Below are 22,057 nucleotides of genomic sequence, written 5' to 3' on the forward strand. Positions count from 1 at the left end.
TAATCTGGACGGTTGTACAGTCGTCTCAAATAAAACTGTGAAGGACCTCGGTGTTACTCTGGACCCTGATCTCTCTTTTGAAGAACATATCAAGACTGTTTCAAGGACAGCTTTTTTCCATCTACGTAACATTGCAAAAATCAGAAACTTTCTGTCCAAAAATGATGCAGAAAAATTAATCCATGCCTTTGTTACTTCTAGGTTGGACTACTGCAATGCTCTACTTTCCGGCTACCCGGATAAAGCACTAAATAAACTTCAGTTAGTGCTAAATACGACTGCTAGAATCCTGACTAGAACCAAAAAATGTGATCATATTACTCCAGTGCTAGCCTCCCTACACTGGCTTCCTGTTAAGGCAAGGGCTGATTTCAAGGTTTTACTGCTAACCTACAAAGCATTACATGGGCTTTCTCCTACCTATCTTTCCGATTTGGTCCTGCCGTACATACCTACACGTACGCTACGGTCACAAGACGCGGGCCTCCTAATTGTTCCTAGAATTTCTAAGCAAAGAGCTGGAGGCAGGGCTTTCTCCTATAGAGCTCCATTTTTATGGGATAGTCTGCCTACCCATGTGAGAGACGCAGACTCAGTCTCAACCTTTAAGTCTTTACTGAAGACACATCTCTTCAGTAGGTCCTATGATTAAGTGTAGTCTGGCCCAGGGGTGTGAAGGTGAACGGAAAGGCTGGAGCAACGAACCGCCCTTGCTGTCTCTGCCTGGCCGGTTTCCCCTCTTTCCACTGGGATTCTCTGCCTCTACCCCTATCACGGGGGCTGAGTCACTGGCTTACTGGTGTTCTTCCATGCCGTCCCTGGGAGGGGTGCGTCACTTGAGTGGGTTGAGTCACAGACGTGGTCTTCCTGTCTGGGTTGGTGCCCCCCCTTGGGCTGTGCCGTGGCGGAGATCTTTGTGGGCTATACTCGGCCTTGTCCCGGGATAGTATGTTGGTGGTTGGAGATATCCCTCCAGTGGTGTGGAGGCTGTGCTTTGGCAAAGTGGGTGGGGTTATATTCTACCTGTTTGGCCCTCTCCGGGAGTTTCATTGGATGGGGCCACAGTGTCTCCTGACCCCTCCTGTCTTAGCCTCCAGTATTTATGCTGCAGTAGTTTATGTGTCTGGGGGCTAGGGTCAGTCTGTCACATCTGGAGTATTTCTCTTGTCTTTTCCGGTGTCCTGTGTGAATTTAAATATGCTCTCTCAAATTCTCTCTTTCTTTCTCTCTCTCGGAGGACCTGAGCCCTAGGACCATGCCTCAGGACTACCTGGCTTGATGACTCCTTGCTGTCCCCAGTTCACCTGGCCGTGCTGCTGCTCCAGTTCCAACTGTTCTGCCTGCAGCTATGGAACCCTGACCTGTTCACCGGACTTGCTACCTGTCCCAGACCTGTTGTCCCAGACCTGCTGGAACCCTGACCTATTCACCGGACGTGCTACCTGTACCAGACCTGCTGTTTTCAACTCTTTAGAGACAGCAGGAGCAATAGAGATACTCTCAAAGACCGGCTATGAAAAAGCCAACTGACACTTACTCTTGTGTTACTGACTTGTTGCACCCTCGACAACTACTATGATTATTATTATTTGACAATGCTGGTCATTTATGAACATTTGAACATCTAGGCCATGTGCTGTTATAATCTCCACCCGGCACAGCCAGAAGAGGACTGGCCACCCCTCATAGCCTGGTTCCTCTCTAGGTTTTTTCCTAGGTTTTGGCCTTTCTAGGGAGTTTTTCCTAGCCACAGTGCTTCTACACCTGCATTGCTTGCTGTTTGGGGTTTTAGGCTGGGTTTCTGTACAGCACTTTGAGATATCAGCTGATGTAAGAAGGGCTATATAAATACATTTGATTTGATTTGACTAGGTCTGGAGAGCTGTGTGAAATGAACGTCAGGCTAGGTCTGTGGAAAGTCTGACCAGAAGACAGATCTGCAGTGCCATCACTCACCACCAGATGGAGCCTAATCACCAACTGCAGGCCCAGATGGTGTGTGTGTCAGTATGCATCAGTCACATGCTTAACAACCTGTTAGAAACAGACAGAATCTGTGAGAGACTTGTCTTATGAGTACCTTGTTTTCTGCGTATTACATCAGTAAACCAGATTAAGCCGTGTTATGAAGCCCTATTTGGTTTGATTTGAATTCATTACACATCTATTTTTCGCTTCAAATAACTCATAAAACAATGATAAACATGCTCTGTTGGCGAGTCTGTCTGCTCTATCAAGCTGCTCTGTGTGTGTGTGTTTATCTGTTCACTTTGTCTGGTCACTGACGCTAGGACACCTACCTCGAAGCGCGGTATGAGAAAGAAAAGGCCTTTAGTGTGTGTGTTTCCTGACCTCCTGTGTCCAGCCTATGTGCACTTGTGTGGGTCTACTTAAAATGTTCTATATAATATACTTCCACCACAATCTCTTGACCTGTCAGGTGGATTTATTCTGTCTCTCCAATGCAATCAGTCACCTTTAGAGGGGAGGAAGGCGTGACTAATGAGAGAGAGGGAGAGAGAGCTGGGGGGATAGAGTGAAATATTAGTCCAGACTGAATGGCTTATCAATGCACTCAGATGGAAATAAATGAGAGAAGGGAATAAGGGAATACAAGAGGGAGAAGTAGACAGAAATGACCAGAAAGAATAGCAAACAATAAGAGAGGAGAAAAGTGTGTATGGTAGTCATGGCTACAGTGGTGAAGAGCATGAGAGAGGGATCACTTTGTAGGAACAATGGGAGGATGAGAAAGAGAGTGTGTGTGTGTGTGTATGCGTGTGTGTGTGGTTGAGAGAGAATCTGTCAGTGTCACTTAGCCGAAAGGTTGCAGACAGCTGACTAAGTAAGAATATGTAACACCCTTTCAAATACACACACACACACACACACTCCACCCCCGTGTACGCTCACACACTCTCCTCCTGTCTCACACTGACACTGCAAAATACTGGTTAGCCTCTGAACTCCTCAGACACTTCCAAGTAGCATTAGTGACAGACACACTGACTCCTCTGATGTGACATCCCCAACAGCTCATGGCAATGGCACCTCAACTTCAAACGGTTGATCCTCCCCAACATACACACCTACACACCCTCTTATATTCACTCTCTCACACACTCACACTTCTACAGGGAGTACAAACATTAGGAACGCCCTTTGGCCCTCAGAACAGCCTCAATTCATCAGGGCATGGACTCTACAAGGTGTCGAAAGCGTTCCACAGGGATGCTGGCCCATTTTGACTCCAATGCTTCCCACAGTTGTGTCAAGTTGGCTGGATGTCCTTTGGGTGGTGGGCCATTCTTGATACGGGTAAGCGTGAAAAACCCAGCAGCGTTGCAGTTCTTGACACAAACTGGTTGGTGTGCCTGACACCTACTACCATACCCCGTTCAAAGGTACTTAAATCTTTTGTCTTGCCCTCTGAATGACACACATACACAATCCATGTCTCAATTGTCTCAAGGCTTAAAAATCCTTCTTTAACCTGTCTCCTCCCCTTCACCTACACTGATTGGCATTTCACTGTCCTTGTCCACGTGACAATAAAACCTGCAAACACAGGCAGCACATGGTGAGGCTGCATCATAGCTGCATTAGTGGGCTTTTGTCAGCAAGTAGCAAGAACAAACTGGACATCAAAATATATTCAGCTGCTTAGGGAGAAATAATCAGTGTTGCTTTATGATCAAAAACCTGGAATAATAAAGAAACAGATACTCAAACTGGTGCATGAGTCTGTTGACAAAGTTTGGCAATAGAGAAGACTTCTATGACTGGCATAGCCACTGTATCAATTAATCCCATTATCAGCATACAAAACCCTTTGTAACCTGACTACTATTCACTAAATCATTGTGAATTGGACTGTATTCACTACTGACATACTGTCAAATAGCTGTGACTGTGTCTCCCTGTTCACTGACGCTATGACACCTAGCTCAAAACGCAGTATGAGAATGGAAGGGCCTTTAGTGTGTGTGTGTGTGTGTGTGTGTGTGTGTGTGTGTGTGCGTGTGTGTGTGTGTTATATGTAGTGTCCTTTCATTAAAAGGTGAGATGTTCTGCGCTGCTGGCCCTCCACTTAGATGGGAGCAGGAACACATTACGGAGAGCTCTCTCCCTCCATTCTCTCCCGCTCTCACTCTCATCCTTCACTATATTTCCCCTACCTCTATTTCTCTCTCTCCCTCTCTTTATATTTTCTCTATCATTTCACTGTCTCTGTTCTCTCCTCCGTCTCTCTCTCTCTCTCTCTCTCTCTCTCTGTTCTACTTGATTAAGCCATCAGATAGAGAGCAGAACGCTGGGCTGTGGCTGTGGCTGGATCCATCTGCATACAGTGATTAGTATGAAGCCCTGGGTGAGCCCACACAGCTCTCAGGCCACTAATGCAATCACAACCATTAGGATATGATGGAAGCTGTGGAGCTCAGCTGTAACTGACTGTCTGATGGACTGAGGCCCTGTCTAGTGCTTTATTGAGGAGGTCCTATACTTCACTTGCTCATCAGTTCACATTTGATCTGTGGCCATCTGCTCAGTGCCACTGTTTGTTCGTCATGACGACTTAGTCAAAGGCTCTGGAACATGAACATGATAATTCAGGGTTAGTTGTTAAGGTCTGTGACAAGGTTAGAAGGAAGGAAGGAACGGGCGTTGCACAAACAACACTGTGTGCTTGTGTGTGTGTGTGTTTGGGGGGTACCTGTGCCTCTCATCCCGCTTGTAAAGGTTGAGGGGACTACGAGAGATTGGAGGAATGAAAGAAACAGAGTAAGAGTGAACGAACGTGTGTGTGTGTTATGGCTGATCGGATCCATGGATGGGCTGATCGCTCTCTCCCTTCTGCCTGTCCATCTCCCCTTTCTCTGTTTCGTAGCTAAATCCGTATGTCATTTGCTGTCCTTAGAACACAACAACGCTGTGTTGCTTTGTACATGCTTTTACAGACAGAGAAGGGGGAGAATGAATCTGTATACTGTGGGGTTGGCATAGCAACTGCCTTTCCAACCATTATTGCTCTATCTGTTGTATTATTCCTCTGTCACATCTGTTTCACACCATGTGTGACATATGCTTCAGAGGTGTGGCTTAACCTTTCCAATACAAAGCACCCAAATCACTTTTTCTCAAGGTCTTTACACCAATCTCTCCATCTTTCTTGCAGACCCCTAACCTTTATGGGGGGCATAGGTATCCACCTCCATTTTTCTGTCTTTCCCAATTTCTCTCTTGATCACTCACCTCTCCCCACCTCTCTCTGGGCCAGCCCTCTCCTTCTGGGCCAGCCCTCTCCTTCTGGGCCAGCCCTCTCCTTCTGGGCCAGCCCTCTCCTTCTGGGCCAGCCCTCTCCTTCTGGGCCTGCCCTCTCCTTCTGGGCCTGCCCTCCCCCTCTGACCACTGATTGTCTCCGTCTAGTTTCTCTCTCTCTCTGTCTGGTAAAGTTGTATGGACAGCGACGTCCCTTGACGTCACTGTATTCTTCCTGGGATGTCTCTCTCTCCCCGTGACCCTCAACCTTTCCCCGAGGCTTTTATCTTGGTCGCGCGATCGCTGGACCCGCCACTCTCCCATTGTGACCTGTCGCCCCGACCCCAGAGCATCCTCGCTCCACACTCCTGCACTTTCCCTCCTCCTCTTCCCCTCTCTCTCTCTCTCTTTCCCAAGCTGTGAATTCAGTGGCATCTCCTCTATTTCTCCATACCTCTCTGCCCGTCTACAAACTGCCATTTAATATTATCATGACTGTTCAGTTCACTGTTAAGGTCCGGAAGTTTTGCCCCCATCGTCTCTATTACCATGACTACGGTCGGTCGGCGATGAGGCACCGGCTGTGATACAGGTATCATTTACATTTTTCCCTACAGGGAAGGAGAGTTGACATATGGCAGGTGCCGTAATAGTTTAGTAATCCGTTGGAATCGTACCCCAGACGACATGATGCGCTTTACTATCTGCAATATTCCCTAATCGCAAAGAAGATTATTAGGCTACAGGGAGAAAAGGTGCTGTCACATTTCATAATCTTCTCCTACACAACACAATTCCACGCGCACATTATTCCCTCATCCGGTTAGAGCGCATAGGCTTAATATTCTGTTAAGAAAAAGCACAATATGGAAAACACATGAGAGTGTGTATAGCCCTACACTGTGCATAATCATAGGCTCATGATTGAAAATAAGATAATTACTTAGATAATATGCTATGACATCAAAACTCCTAAGGCTGGTTGAGGTAGCCTATGTGAAGGAAAAACTAGGCTGTAACACCATGGCTATACTATCCTATCAGCCTATAAGCATGGCTCAATCAAGTAACATTTATATTAGCGCTTATTGTTTTTCATATAAATGGCCCTGCAATCTGATGATAGGCTAGAAGGCTATAGCCCTATCATAAGCATCATGCACTATAGGACTATGTAGGCTGATTATGACTCTTGATGTAGGCTATCAGCAGTGGTGTAAAATAGATACTTAAGTAGTTTTTTGGGGCATCTGTACTTTGCTATTTATATTTTGTACTTTTACTTTACTACATTCCTGAAGAGAATGATGTACTTTTTACTCCATTCATTTACCCTGACACCCAAAAGTACTTATTACATTTTGAATGCTTAGTAGGACAGGAAAATGGTCCAATTTATTCACTTATCAAGAAAACATCCCTGGTCATACCTACTGCCTCTGATCTGGCGGACTCACTAAACACAAATGCTTCATTTGTAAATTATGTCTGAGTGTTGGAGTGTGCTGCTGGCTATCAGTAAATTAAAACAAAAATTGTGCTGTCTGGTTTGTTTAATATAAAGAATTTGAAATTATTTGTACTTTTATTTTTTGTATATTTTAGCAATTGCATTTACTTTGATACTACTTAAGTATATTTAAAACCGAATACTTTTACACTTTTACTCAAGTAGATTTTACTGTGTGACTTTTACTTGAGTCATTTTCTATGACGGTTTCTTTACTTTACCTCAAGTATGACAATTGGGTACTTTTTCCACCACTGGCTATCAGATAGGTGGGCTAACAGCCGCTCCTCGGTCTAACTCTGATTGGGAATAGGCCTATTATTACGCGTCTCTAAGTCTCCTGTGTCGCTCTGCAAACTCAGCACCTTCATTTCCCTCATCCTGATTGCGATGTCTTATATCGGACTGACCACGGACAATTTACCCCTCGAGAAGGTAGACTCCAGTTGCCGTAAGTGACCACAATCAGAGACCACAGGAAACTTGCCGGAGGCGGCCTCATCCGCCCGCTCACTTAGCAGAGGCGCGCCCCTCTATATCTCCCACTCTCTTGACTATTGAGCTCTCTATGTCTTTGTTTACTAGTGAACAATGAATTGTTGTCGAGCAATGACCCGTTTTCCATCATTCAGTTAGGCCTATCTTAATTTGACAGCGTTTGCTGACATTAGCTTAAAGGTCGAAAAGCCTAATGGTTTTCACCTGTAGCTGTCTAATTCTGCCCGTCAAAATAAGACTTGTCTATTGTTTTTGTCTGTGTATGTTTTTGTTTATTGTAAAAAATAAAAAGTTAAATAAAATATTAGAAAATAAGACTTATTTTTGTAAAAATAAAAAAACGTGTTCACCCATGCTCACGAGCTGCTGAATAATAAATACAAAGTTGTGTGTAGGCTACTCCCGTGAACGAATGAATTACTCACCCTGTCAGAGAGGATGCGGGCTATATGACACAGTTTCCCGGAGAACTGGGAGCAAATGTAACAGTTGCATTACATAAGCTAGTAGCAATATTAGCCTATATGATCATGATCCATAATAGCGTAATATCATTTATATTCGCGTTGTTATTATGGGGTTCAACGGGAAAGAACGTCTGGATGGCTTGATAAAAATGTATTTGTAGTTTTTCTTGTCTTCATAATTACCCAGTGACTGTCCAATGAGAATTACAGGGAGGGAAGGCAGAGAGCGAGAGCAAGCGAGAGAGAGTGAAGTTGAGAGAGACATATTCGGAGAGACAGTGTGAGCGATAGAATGAGTGAGTGAGGTAAAGGAAGAGTTGCATAGGAAATCATATTTGTCATTTATAGGCAACCTTTCTCCGTTTAGCATAGCATGTTTGCATGTAGATGTCGAGTAGTCTAGCGATTCAGTTATTTTATATGGTGAGAATGCTGACGGAGATTTTCATATCAACAGTAGGTTCATAAAATAATCATGAAAGATTATTCAGTTCTTTCATTTTTAAGGACATTTGAAATAATCGCTATGCGTGATATCAATTCATTGATCCCTGGACTGACGGAGATAAAGACGGATTGATTTTCCAACGGCGAATTGAGGGAAGGAATCATCCAGCACAGAGGGAAGGAAGGGAACCAGTGAATTATTTGGGAGAAATCAAGGCGCTCTGTCTCCTGTGAGGACCTGTCGCTGGTCTAGCACCTAGAAGAAGGGAAGCAAAAGATGATGGAATGGCCGTGACAACATGAAAAAGAAAAAGTGTGGGGGTCTATTTTCATCCAGCCAGTGATTCAACACGACTGACCTGGGGGACAGAGAAGGGGAAGAGAAGGTAGGAGGAGGAAGAGAGAGAGAGGGGGGGTTTGGGGAGAGAAAGACAAATAATGCATGGTGTTTGGGTGGGAGATAATCTGTGAGATTTTAGGAAGGTAGTTTAAGAATGAATAAAAGTTAATTGAAAGATCCTTGCCGTGTTTTAACGGAAGCATGCATTCTAGGGGGACCAGTATTCAACTGTGCGCTCAATAAAGTAAATACTTTGAAAATAATAATTTGTGAAACATTAATGATTTGATTTGCTTTTAGTCACGTCCAGATAATTTGCTATAGTCTATCCTATCTGAATGTAGAACAGATTACATTAGTATGACAGAGATTGGTGGAAGGTGGGAGAAAGAGTGAGAGAAAGAGAGAGAGAGAAAGGGAGGGGGAGATGTGAGGATGACAGGGACAGTTGACTCAGTGCAATAGGGAAGTCAATATTCTCTCCGAAGCTGATCAGTTCTCTACTAATTTCAACTTCTCATCCATCATGTGCTCCATCTCTTCCACGCCTCCCTTCCTCCATCTCTCTCTTCCTTCCTCTCTCCATTGTTTCCTAATTAAACCACATCTCTCTTCTAATTCTAATGTTTCTTCTGTACTTCTCTTCCCATTTTTCTCTCTCCTTTTCCTCCCTCTGTCTCTCCATTAGGTAGAGAGTGGCCTGTCACCCTCCGGCCCCCACCATGGAGCCCCCTCCCTCTCTGAGCTTGACTCTCCTGGGAGGCAGTGAGGACGAGGACCCACGGTTCCCCCTCCCTCTGAGTGGAATCTCCCACTCCTCCATGACCGGCAACTACCCGGGATCAAACCACTCCAACCACAGGGGGGGATCCAGCCTGGACCGGCTGAATGGGTCCCCCACCACACCTAACATGCCCAAGGCCTCCCTCCCCAAACTGCCTCTGTCCTCAGTGGGGGGTCAACCCCTGCCCCCCCTCCCCAATGCCCTTCACCCCACCAGCACCCCTCTGTCCTCGTGCCTGGGTTCCCAGCACAGCCTGAGTGGAGACAACTCCCCAGTCTACAACGCCCTCTTCTACTCCTCACACTCCCCTTCCATGGAGAGAGAGAGGGACAGGGATAGAGAGAGGGGATGTAAGCACCGCCAGGCCAGCCCGCTGGTCCATCGGAGAGACAGCAACCCTTTCACGGAGATCGCCATGAGCTCCTGTAAATACACAGGCGGCGTGATGAAACCTCTCAGTCGCCTCAGCGCCTCCAGACGCAACCTCATCGAATCAGACAGCGGCAGCGACACCAAAGAGGGCGGGGCAGCACCTGTTACCGGCACATCTGCCATTGGAGGGCGGGACCGGGACAGAGAGGCTCCACCCACTTCCTCATCCTTGCCATCCTCCAATCAACCAACCCAGAATCCTCCAGAGATAGTGATCTCATCAAAAGAGGACTCGCCATACGCAAGGGGTTATGATATCACCGACTCATCCTCCAATCAGATGTCAATATACCATCAGAACCACGCCTTGGCGGGGAGTAGGGGAGGTTTAAGCAGTGCCGGGGGCACAGGAGGCGGGGTAGGGGCCAGCAGGCAGGGAGGTGTAGGAGGTGTTGGGGCTGTAGGGCCGAGGGGGAGCTGCTCCAAGGCTTCTAGTTCTAAACGTAAGAACCAGAACATTGGTTATAAACTGGGCCACCGGAGGGCGCTGTTCGAAAAGAGGAAGAGGCTGAGCGACTACGCACTCATCTTTGGAATGTTTGGCATCGTCGTCATGGTGATCGAGACAGAGCTGTCCTGGGGTGTTTACAACAAGGTGAGCTGAAGGGGAGGGGTTCATCTGACCCAATGGGTGTGCTTAATAATGGGTGTGCTTAATAATGGGTGTGCTTAATAATGGATGTGTCCAGTGTCATGGTGCAGTAGGCTTAAAAACGGTTGTCCAATAACTTGTCCAATTAGAATGATGATTTCTGTTTTCCATTTCAGAATGTGTTCTCATTTGTACCTGCTGAACTTGATGTGAGAAATGGTTGGCTTTGGGGGCTGTGTGATTGGTGGGGTAGTGGGCGGTAGTAGTGTTAGGGTCAGTATTTTGTAAGGTAGTGGGGGCTAGTGTTGGGGTCAGTGATTGGTGGATTAGTGACTCCTGGGCAGGGAGGCAGTAAGTAGTTCAGCTGTTGGGTATGGGTAGTAGTGTTGGGGTCAGTGATTGGTGGGTTAGTGACTCCTGGGCAGGGAGGCAGTAAGTAGTTCAGCTGTTGGGTATGGGTAGTAGTGTTGGGGTCAGTGTGAGGCAGCAGTAGTAGGTGTAGTAGCAGTAGCAGTAGAAGTAGCAGCAGCAGCAGTAGAAGTAGCAGCAGTAGCAGCAGTAGAAGTAGCAGCAGTAGCAGCAGTAGAAGTAGCAGCAGCAGTAGAAGTAGCAGTAGTAGCAGCAGTAGTAGCAGCAGTAGCAGCAGTAGAAGTAGCAGTAGTAGCAGCAGTAGAAGTAGCAGCAGCAGCAGCAGTAGAAGTAGCAGTAGTAGCAGCAGTAGCAGCAGTAGAAGTAGCAGCAGTAGAAGTAGCAGCAGTAGTAGCAGCAGTAGAAGTAGCAGCAGTAGAAGTAGCAGCAGTAGCAGCAGTAGAAGTAGCAGCAGTAGCAGCAGTAGCAGCAGTAGAAGTAGCAGCAGTAGAAGTAGCAGCAGTAGAAGTAGCAGCAGTAGCAGCAGTAGAAGTAGCAGCAGTAGCAGCAGTAGAAGTAGCAGCAGTAGCAGCAGTAGCAGCAGTAGAAGTAGCAGCAGTAGAAGTAGCAGCAGCAGCAGTAGAAGTAGCAGCAGTAGCAGCAGTAGAAGTAGCAGCAGTAGCAGCAGTAGAAGTAGTAGAAGTAGCAGCAGCAGTAGAAGTAGCAGCAGTAGAAGTAGCAGCAGTAGAAGTAGCAGCAGTAGCAGCAGATGAAGTAGCAGCAGTAGCAGCAGTAGAAGTAGCAGTAGTAGCAGCAGCAGCAGCAGTAGCAGCAGTGAGAGGTTACTGATATCTCATCTGTCTGGGTAATGGTGAGTGTAATAAGGCTAGCTGGACTGGCCTCTGGCTGTGTGTGTTTGTGCTTTTAGATTTCATTTGGTACTGTGTGTGTGTTTGCATGGCCCTGTGGGAGACCTGGAGCATGTTGTCCTTTTGCAAGCACTGCCCATGTTCCAATACTACGTCTTCTGTCCTTCCTTCCTTCCTTCCTTCCTTCCTTCCTTCCTTCCTTCCTTCCTTCCTTCCTTCCTTCCTTCCTTCCTTCCTTCCTTCCTTCCTTCCTTCCTTCCTTCCTTCCTTCCTTCCTTCCTTCCTTCCTTCCTTCCTTCCTAGCACAGCAAAGATGAAGGATGGGGCAGAGGGGTGTGTGGGGTATTTGCTCAGAGGGGTCAGTTGATGGCTACAGTAGTCAGTAGTCATATTCCTGGATAGTTCCTGGATATCAGTTTGGTGACATCAGTTTGGTGATGTCAGTGTGTGTATGTGTTGACTTGTGTCTGATATTTTGTGTGTGTTGTGCGTCATAATTTCAGGGGAAATCTTTCCCTCAGCGCACCTCTATTCACCTCCTGATACTTTCCTCCTTCTCCCTCTGCTACCTCTCTCTACCTCTACCTCTCTCTCTCTACCTCTCTCTCTCTACCTCCCTCTTTCTACCTCTCTCTACCTCTACCTCTCTCTCTCTCTACCTCTCTCTCTCTCTACCTCTCTCTTTCTACCTCTCTCTACCTCTACCTCTACCTCTCTCTCTCTTTCTACCTCTACCTCTACCTCTCTCTCTCTCTCTCTCTCTACCTCTCTCCCTCTGCTACCTCTCTCTCTACCTCTCTTTCTACCTCTCTCTCTCTACCTCTCTCTCTCTCTACCTCTCTCTCTACCTCTCTCTCTCTACCTCTCTCTCTCTACCTCTCTCTCTCTACCTCTCTCTACATCTCTCTCTACATCTCTCTCTACCTCTCTCTCTCTACCTCTCTCTCTCTACCTCTCTTTCTACCTCTCTCTCTACCTCTCTACCTCTCTCTCTCTCTCTACATCTCTCTCTACCTCTCTCTTTCTACCTCTCGCTCTCCCTGCTACCTCTCACTCTTTCTCTCTCTCTACCTCTCTCTCTCTACCTCTCTCTACCTCTCTCTCTCTACCTCTCTCTTTCTACCTCTCTCTCTCCCTGCTACCTCTCACTCTTTCTCTCTCCCTGCTACCTCTCTCTCTCTCCTCTCTCTGCCTCTCTCTCTCTATCTCTCTTCCTGCTACCTCTCTCTCTCTCTCTCTCCCCCCTCTTTCTCTCTCTCTCCCTCTCTCTCTCTCTCTCTCTCTCTCCCTCTCTCTCTCTACCCCTCTCCCTCTCTCTCTCTCTCTCCCTGCTACCTCTCTCTCTCTCCCTCTCTCTCTCTACCCCTCTCCCTCTCTCTCTCTCTCTCCCTGCTACCTCTCTCTCACTCTCTCTCTCTCCCTCCCTCTCGCTGCCTCTTCCTCTTTCTCCCCGAAGACTCCTGTCTCGCTTTCTTGCTTTCCTCTTTCTTCTTGATATTCTTGGTTTGAATCTCTTTCTCTCTCCTCTTTTTAATAGCCTGAAGGAAGCTGTCTCCCCTCTTCATGCTCCCACCCATCTCTCTGCTCCTCTGTTCTTCCAGTGGTTAAACCGGGGGTGTGTGATCGGCAGTGAGGATGGAGGAAGAGAGATAAATAAAAGGCTGTAGAAAGAGAGAGAAAAGGAGAGGCGATAATGAAAAGGCTGATTTAGGTTCTTATCCCAGCTCCAGACAAGTCTTCTCTTCTATGAATCAGACGCCATTGTGTGTCACAACTCAAACAGACATGGATCAGCATGGACGCCATTGTGTGTCACAACTCAAACAGACATGGATCAGCATGGACGCATTGTGTGTCAGATGCTTTTGTTTAAGAAGTACATTCTAATTTCATAAACAGTATAGGGATTTGTAGTAACGAAGCATCTTGTGAATATTTATCGGAGCGGACGGCATTGAGCATGTGTGTGCGAGCATCTGTGTGTGTTTGTGTGTGCATGTGTGTCATCAGTGTGACAAACCCAAGTGTTAGTTGATGGATGAGTATTGATCCTAACAGGGTTTGAGTGCAGGAGACACTATTACATTGTGTTTTCATGTCTGGCATGGCAATGACTAGGGAGCTTAAACAGACTGGCTACCTGGCTAGAGAACAAACAGACTGGCTACCAGGCTAGAGAACAAACAGACTGGCTACCAGGCTAGAGAACAAACAGACTGGCTACCAGGCTAGAGAACAAACAGACTGGCTACCAGGCTAGAGAACAAACAGACTGGCTACCAGGCTAGAGAACAAACAGACTGGCTACCTGGCTAGAGAACAAACGGACTGGCTACCAGGCTAGAGAACAAACAGACTGGCTACCAGGCTAGAGAACAGACTGGCTACCAGGCTAGAGAACAAACAGACTGGCTACCTGGCTAGAGAACAGACTGGCTACCAGGCTAGAGAACAAACAGACTGGCTACCTGGCTAGAGAACAAACAGACTGGCTACCAGGCTAGAGAACAAACAGACTGGCTACCTGGCTAGAGAACAGACTGGCTACCAGGCTAGAGAACAAACAGACTGGCTACCAGGCTAGAGAACAAACAGACTGGCTACCTGGCTAGAGAACAAACAGACTGGCTAACAGGCTAGAGAACAAACAGACTGGCTACCAGGCTAGAGAACAAACAGACTGGCTACCAGGCTAGAGAACAAACAGACTGGCTACCAGGCTAGAGAACAAACAGACTGGCTACCTGGCTAGAGAACAAACAGACTGGCTACCAGGCTAGAGAACAGACTGGCTACCAGGCTAGAGAACAAACAGACTGGCTACTAGGCTAGAGAACAAACAGACTGGCTACCAGGCTAGAGAACAAACAGACTGGCTACCAGGCTAGAGAACAAACAGACTGGCTACCAGGCTAGAGAACAGACTGGCTACCAGGCTAGAGAACAGACTGGCTACCAGGCTAGAGAACAGACAGACTTCGGGGTGTGTATTTCAGCTGTTTTTGAGTGGTATGAAAGAGGGAGACACACAATGTTGCAACTATCTCTCCTGTTTGAAGGTATGCCTTTTCTCTGTCTCACTCTTCCTCCCTCTCTCTCTTCCTCCCCCTCTCTCTGTCTCCCTCACTGTCTGTCTGTCTCCTTCACTCTGTCTGTCTGTCTGTCTGTCTGTCTGTCTGTCTGTCTGTCTGTCTGTCTGTCTGTCTGTCTGTCTGTCTGTCTGTCTGTCTGTCTGTCTGTCTGTCTGTCTGTCTCTTTTAATCTGTCATTCTCTCTACATAGCTAATATAGTCAGAATAGGTAGTTGTGACAATAGGTGACTATATTTCCCGTGGTATGCAAGTATTTACTATTATGGGTGTGTGTATGGGTTGATGTATGCAACACATGTATGTGTGGAAACTCAATCTGTGTCTGTGTACCATACATTCCTGCAACATTTTCAGCATTTCCAGCTGCTCTAATTCCCTCCCAAAATAGAGATGAAAAATAGCAAGGGAGTAGAATGGAGGGGAGAGTAACAGAAGGACAACGTGTGTTTGTATATATGTGTGTGTTTGTATATGTGTGTGTGTGTGTGTGTGTGTGGTACCAAGTTATGAAATATTTATGTATAATAAGTTATCAAGTTGGTTATGTTCTCAATAACTGGTCATTCTATTCAACATTCTTAATTGTATACATGAAAACATAGTATGTTCAATTCCACATTGTTTTCCTCTGTTTCTATATATCATTCTGTATACCATTCTACAGTATGTAGTGTTCTGTATTCACCATTATATAGCCTTATAGCATCCAGTCGCATGTTATGTTCAGTGTTTCATAGCATTCTACAGTGTAGAATTAGAGCATAGCCTATCATTCTTTACAGATGTTGTTTTTAGAACTTGCAACATTCTACAGTATATGGCGTTCTGAAGCATTCTATGTAGCATTCATCATTCTTTATTCAATCGCCTGTGTATAGTCTCGCTCCCATTCACACATGGTGAGACTGTGTTCTCATATGTTCCTGCTAGCTTTGACCTCTGACCCTACACCAGAGTGTCAACCCCCTCTTGCCTTACCAACTCTAATGTTAACACCAGGCAGGGATCTCCCAATACACTGGGCCTAATGTCTATCCAGCTGAGAATAACTATGCTTTTTAAATACCTGGGACTCCTACATGTCGCCTGTCGGACCAATAGATCATTTTCACACCCTGTTCAGGAGGCCCTGACTTTCCCTCAGGGGCGGCCATCTTGGAGGGCTGTGCTGTGATGGAATATGTCTATTCTGAGGGATCGCACAGCTGTTACCCACTTCACCTGTCACTCTGCGTCCTATACACACACATATAGCCTTGACATTGGGATGGTAGTGGGAGAGTGCATGTGTGTGTGTGTGTGTGTGTGTGTGTGTGTGAGCATGTGTGAGCATGTGTGTCACAGCATGAGGTTGATGGCATCCATGTTGAGTCACAGATAACCTACCGTCTTCTACCCCCCCCCCCTCTCTCTCTCTCTCTCTCTCTCTCTCTCTCTCTCTCTCTCTCCCTCTCCCTCCCTCTCTCTCTCCCTCTCTCCCTCTCTCCTCCCCTCTTCTCTGTAAGGTACAGTATTTATGTTGCTTCCCCAGTGACTGTTCTGTTCTGTGTGTTATTCCTCTCTAGTGGCAAATAACCATCAGATTAGACTTACTGTGCCTACGCTAGTCTCTGTACCTCTTTACTCCTCCTCTCTCCTCCTCCCCCTCTCCTCTCATCTCCTCTCTTCTCCTAACTTAATCATCTGGTCATTTAGCAGATTCTTGTATAGAAAGCAATGTATCACTTGTGGGAATCTAACCCACAACTCTGAGCCATTTGAACTCTGCTGCTCTCTCTTCCCTCCTGAACCTGAACTCCCCTGCTCCTCCTCTTCCCTCCTGAACCTGAACTCCCCTGCTCCTCCTCTTCCCTCCTGAACCTGAACTCCCCTGCTCCTCCTCTTCCCCTCCTCCTCCCTTCTCCCACTATATCTCTGGTACCAACTAGTAACACACACATCTTATTCTCTCACACACAGGTCTGCTCTATGTGTGTGTGTGTGGAGGTGTGTGTGGAGGTGTGTGTGTGTGTGTGTGTGTGTGTGTGTGTGTGTGTGTGTGTGTGTGTGTGAGAGAGAGTGAGAGAGAGGTTATGGGGCTTACATCAGCCACTAATACCCACAACCAATGATCTGTTGTTGCTTTTCCGCTTTAGCACCAGTGTTGCACTAGTTCAGTGGTTCCCAAACTTTTTATAGTCCCGTACCCCTTCAAACATTCAACCTCCATCTGCGTACCCCCTCTAGCACCAGGGTCAGCGCACTCTCAAATGTTGTTTTTTGCCATCATTGTAAGCCTGCCACACACACTATACAATAAATTTATTAAACATAAGAATGAGTGTGAGTTTTTGTCACAACCCGGCTCGTGGGAAGTAACAAAGAGCTCTTATAGGACCAGGGCACAAATAATAATATAATAATCATCAATCATTTTGCTCTTTATTTAACCATCTTACATATAAAACTTTATTTGTTCATCGAAAATTGTGAATAACTCACCACAGGTTAATGAGAAGTGTGTGCTTGAAAGGATGCACATAACTCTGCAATGTTGGGTTGTATTGGAGAGAGTCTCAGTCTTAAATCATTTTCCACACACAGTCTGTGCCTGCATTTAGTTTTCATGCTAGTGAGGGCCGAGAATCCACTCTCACATAGGTACATGGTTGCAAAGGGCATCAGTGTCTTAACAGAGCGATTTTCCAAGCAGAATACTCTGAGTCCAGCCCAATCCAGAAATCTGGCAGTGGCTTCTGATTAAATTTTGATGAGGCTCTCTTGTTCAGATATCGGTAAGTGGACTGGAGGCAGGGCATGAAAGGGATAACGAATCTAGTTGTTTGTGTCATCCGTTTCGGGAAAGTACCTGCAAAACGCTATATCACATTTGACAATGTCCGTAAGCTTGAGTTCATTTGCACACAAAAAATCATCCAATGATGGAAAGACCTGTGTGTTGTCCTTGTTAATGCAGACAGAGAAGAGCTCCAACTTCTTAATCATAGCCTCAATTTTGTCCGGCACATTGAATATAGTTTCAGGAGAGTTCCTGTAATCCTAGATTCAGATCATTCAGGTGAGAAAAAAACATCACCCAGATAGGCCAGTCGTGTGAGAAACTCGTCGTCATGCAAGCGGTCAGACAAGTAAAAATGATGGTCAGAAAAGAAAAATTTAAGCTTGTCTCTCCAAAAAACAACAACGTGTTAATACTTTGCCCCTTTATAACCAGCACACTTCTGTATGTTGTAAAAGCGTTACATGGTCGCTGCCCATATCATTGCATAGAGCAGAAAATACACGAGAGTTCAGGGGCCTTGCTTTAACAAAGTTAACCATTTTCACTGTAGTGTCCAAAACGTCTTTCAAGCTGTCAGGCATTCCTTTGGCAGCCAGAGCCTCTCAGTGGATTCTGCAGTGTACCCAGGTGGTGTTGGGAGCAACTGTTTGCACACGCGTTACCATTCCACTATGTCTCCCTGTCCAAGCTTTTGCGCCATCTGTACAGATACCAACACATCTTGACCCCCAAAGTCCATTTGATGTCAGAAATCTGTCCAGTACTTTAAAAATATCTTCTCCTGTTTTTCTGGTTTCCAGTGGTTTGCTGAAGAGGATGTCTTCCTTAACTGACCCCCCCATAAACGTAACGGACATATACCAGGAGCTGTGTCAGGCCCGCCATGTCACGTCCTGACCAGTTTAGGTATTATTTGTATTGTAGTTTGGTCAGGACGTGGCAGAGGGTATTTGTTTTGGTTGGTTCGGGGTGGTTGGTTGTGTTTAGGGTGTGTGATTTGTTAGTTCTGGGTGTTGGGTATGTTCTAGGTTGTATTTTCTACGTTCTGTCTAGTTTAGTTTTTCTATGTTTAGGTTTGGGTGTGGACTCTCAATTGGAGGCAGGTGTTTCTATTTTCCTCTGATTGAGAGTCCTATATATAGGTATGTGTTTGGGGTTGTTTATTGTGGGTAGCTGTATTTCGCACTGCTGTTATTATTGTAGCCTGTGAAACTGTCGGTCTGTCGTTCACGTTTATTTAATAAATTATAATGATGAGCACGCAACCCGCTGCGCCTTGGTCGTCTCTACACAACGACAGCTGTGACACGCCACGTCTGTTGACTCATCCAGCTGTAACGCATAGAATTCACTGGCTTGTATGCGACGCGGTAATTGTTTCAAAACATCTCCTGCCATGTCACTGATGCGTCGTGAAACAGTGTTGTTTGATGGAGACATTGTCTGAATCGTTTTTTTTACCTTTTCCCCCAGCATTGTCCCAACCATATCCACGGCAGCAGGAAGAATTAAGTCCTCCTAGCCACTCGGTAGCTCACCATATAAGACGCTTCTAGACCCTTCTTATTAATGGTATCTGTTGCTTTTATACATGTCTTACTACTCGAAAGTCATCTTAATTCTCGCAAAAAAAACTCCCATGCCTTATTTTTCAAATTGACATGGTTTGTTTCTAAATGTCTGAGTGAAGGTTTCATCGAGTTGTGAGATAGTACTTTTGCACATATAACACACTGTGCCTGAGGAAAGGCAACACTCACAATATATGTGAACCCAAAATCAATGTAGTTCTTATCAAATTTGCACCTTTTTGATGGTCGAACGTCCCTGTCTGTTGTTCGGTGCTTTCCTAGGTAAGGGGGCAGTAGCTCTCCGGCTGCATCAGATTCACAACTGTCAGTGTCCATGCTAGCTGGTCTAACAACAACTGTAGAATTATTGATGCTAGCATTGGATGTGCTCGTGGAAGCAGAACAACTTGTGTCGTTGACAGGTTAAGGTGTAGTACTGCTGGTAGTAGCAGTACCACCAGTAGAGCTGGTATGTGTCTCTATGGACGCGGGCCTTACTCTTTTAACTATTTATCAATTTTCGAGCAAACGAAATGAGCAGCAGCTACATTTGGCTACATTCGGACCATTAGTGGAATTCCCGCGATAGAGTAACGGTTGATGTGATTGGATGTTAATTATTTGACTAGGCTACCTGTATTTGACATTGTGTTGTTATTTCACTGAACACTAGATGGTTTCATTTTATTTTTGGCAGTGAAACGAGGCTACTCAGGGGAGGAAAAGACCTCACCCAAATGTATAGCCCCGTTGGAAAATATAAATGGACTGTTTGAAAATGTGCATCACATTTTTATTTGGCGTACCCCCCGACGGCATTGCACACACCCCAGTTTGGGAATACCTGCACTAGTGTATACACCAGTGTTGTAGTACTGGAGTCCGGTCTCGAGACCACATATTGAGTGTCTCGGTCTTGTCTTGGTCTCGGATACATTTTGACTCGGTGTAGGACAATGAGGACTCGTCATTTCTTCCTGAGACCAGCCGAGACCAGTGGGGTAAAAAACGAATAATTATCAGTCCCTTTTCAGTCAGCTCATAAAAACGCTTTGCCAGGCCAGATACCCACTCTCCTTTCATGACACATTTATATCTTATAACCTATTAAAATCTGAACTTTCTACTTTACTTGTAGCATTACTGTCCTTTACTTTTGTTGAAACATATCCTCAAACCTTGTCGAGGCTGTGGGAAATTGTTTGATAGTCTCGCAGTCGCTTAGGGGCGACCGGGTATTTTTTGGTCTTTGTATCTATTAATTAGAGACCATGGTTAATGATCATTTGTAGAATGGCTCTCTCTTTGCCCTCAGAATGCATTTTGTCACCATTCTGAATGGCTAAAGAGTCAATATGTTCTACTGAAGTATTGACACATAAATACATTTTGAGCTCTCATTATGGTGGCGATCTGACAAAATTACAATCATAGTCTTGAATTGGTTTCACATTGTTCTGGTCTCGTTCTTAACTCAGCCTTGCCCCCATCGCCTCCATCTCAGTCTCGGTCTTGACTCGGACTCGATTTGCTCAGGTCTCGGTCTTGACTCGGACTAGATTTGCTCAGGTCTCGGTCTTGACTCGGACTAGATTTGCTCAGGTCTCGGTCTTGACTCTGTCTCGCTTTAGGTGGTCTCTAACACAACACTGGTATACACCCTTATGTTATACTAGGGAAATTGTGTTTCCATAGTTAGGGCTGACAGTGAGGACTTGTGAAGAGCACAATCATCAACCTCTGCATAATCTAAACAGTTGCTTTCTGAGAATGTGTTAAAATTCACAGTTAGCCATTGTTATGTAAATGACAGGTGAAAAGTACCAGTGGCCTGGCTTTGGCCCCAAGTCAGAGCCCCGCCACCGGAGCCATGGCCCAGTGAGACACGGGTACTGGCCAGTGTAGATGGAAACAGAAAAGTCTGAGCCTTTTGGGTAAAACACTGTGGTGAATCCTGTATGGAAATGCCCCATGTGTGAGGTGATAGGTCCCTCTGTGTGTACATAGTGTCGTGATGCGTTATCATTTTTAAGCCACGGCTGCACCTATTTGTGTGTGTCTGCTTTCGTGGGACTCTTTGTGTCTGTCGGTGCTGACTGTGCTGGTGTACTTGTGTGAGTGTGTAATTGGGTGCATAGAGGTGTAATGACGTGTATCGGTATCTGTCACTGTGTATGTGTTTATCAATGTGTAATTGAGTGTGTGTGTCTGTCTGTGTGTGTGTGTATTGTTGAGTTAACACAACTCTTCTGTCTGGTGTCTGTTTCCCTGGAGACTGATTGCAGCGAAGCATCGTTCTGACAGGGAGAGACCCCAACACACACACACACACACACACACACACACACACACACACACACACACACACACACACACACACACACACACACACACACACACACACACACACACACACACACACACACACAGTTCATCAGTTTGTCTTCAACCAAACCAGACTGCTCACACCAATGAATACAGCATTCAACAATGTGGGACAGCAGAGTTAGACTAGTGGCTGTGCTCAGAAAGGATATATATATATTTTTTTACCTTTATTTTAACTAGGCAAGTCAGTTAAGAACAAATTCTTATTTTCAATGACGGCCTAGGAACAGTGGGTTAACTGCCTTGTTCAGGGGCAGAATGACACATTTTTACCTTGTCAGCTCGGGGATTGGATCTTGCAACCTTCCGGTTACTAGTCCAACGCTCTAACCACTAGGCTACCTGTCGCCCCATGTAGGGTGTGTGTGTTTGTTTGTGTGTGTCTGTGTGTATGTATGTATGTAAAATAAAATAAAATCAAATTTTATTGGTCACATACACATGGTTAGCAGATGTTATTGCGAGTGTAGGGAAATGCTTTTGCTTCTAGTTCCGACAGTGCAGCAATATCTAACATGTAATCTAACAATCCCACAACAACTACATAATACACACAAATCTAAGTAAAGGAATGGAACAAGAATATATACATATAAATATATGGATTAGCGATGGCCGAGCGGCATTGGCAAGATGCAATAGATGGTATAAAATACACTATATACATATGAGATGAGT

General features: G+C 45.7%; 1 protein-coding gene across 1 annotated transcript in view; it reads left to right on the forward strand.

The window, feature by feature from the left end:
* Positions 1–8,001: 8,001 nt before the first annotated feature.
* Positions 8,002–22,057, forward strand: part of LOC106605884 (small conductance calcium-activated potassium channel protein 2) — a 109,802-nt gene continuing 95,746 nt past the window's right edge. The window contains exons 1-2 of the mRNA XM_045698956.2: positions 8,002–8,567; positions 9,210–10,332. Of these exons, the coding sequence (XP_045554912.2) occupies positions 9,244–10,332 (1,089 nt within the window). The 5' untranslated portion in view covers positions 8,002–8,567; positions 9,210–9,243. The remainder of the gene's footprint in view (positions 8,568–9,209; positions 10,333–22,057) is intronic.

This window comes from Salmo salar, chromosome 02 (genome assembly GCF_965601325.2).
Source record: "Salmo salar chromosome 02, fSalSal1, whole genome shotgun sequence".
Taxonomy (NCBI): Eukaryota; Metazoa; Chordata; class Actinopteri; order Salmoniformes; family Salmonidae; genus Salmo; species Salmo salar.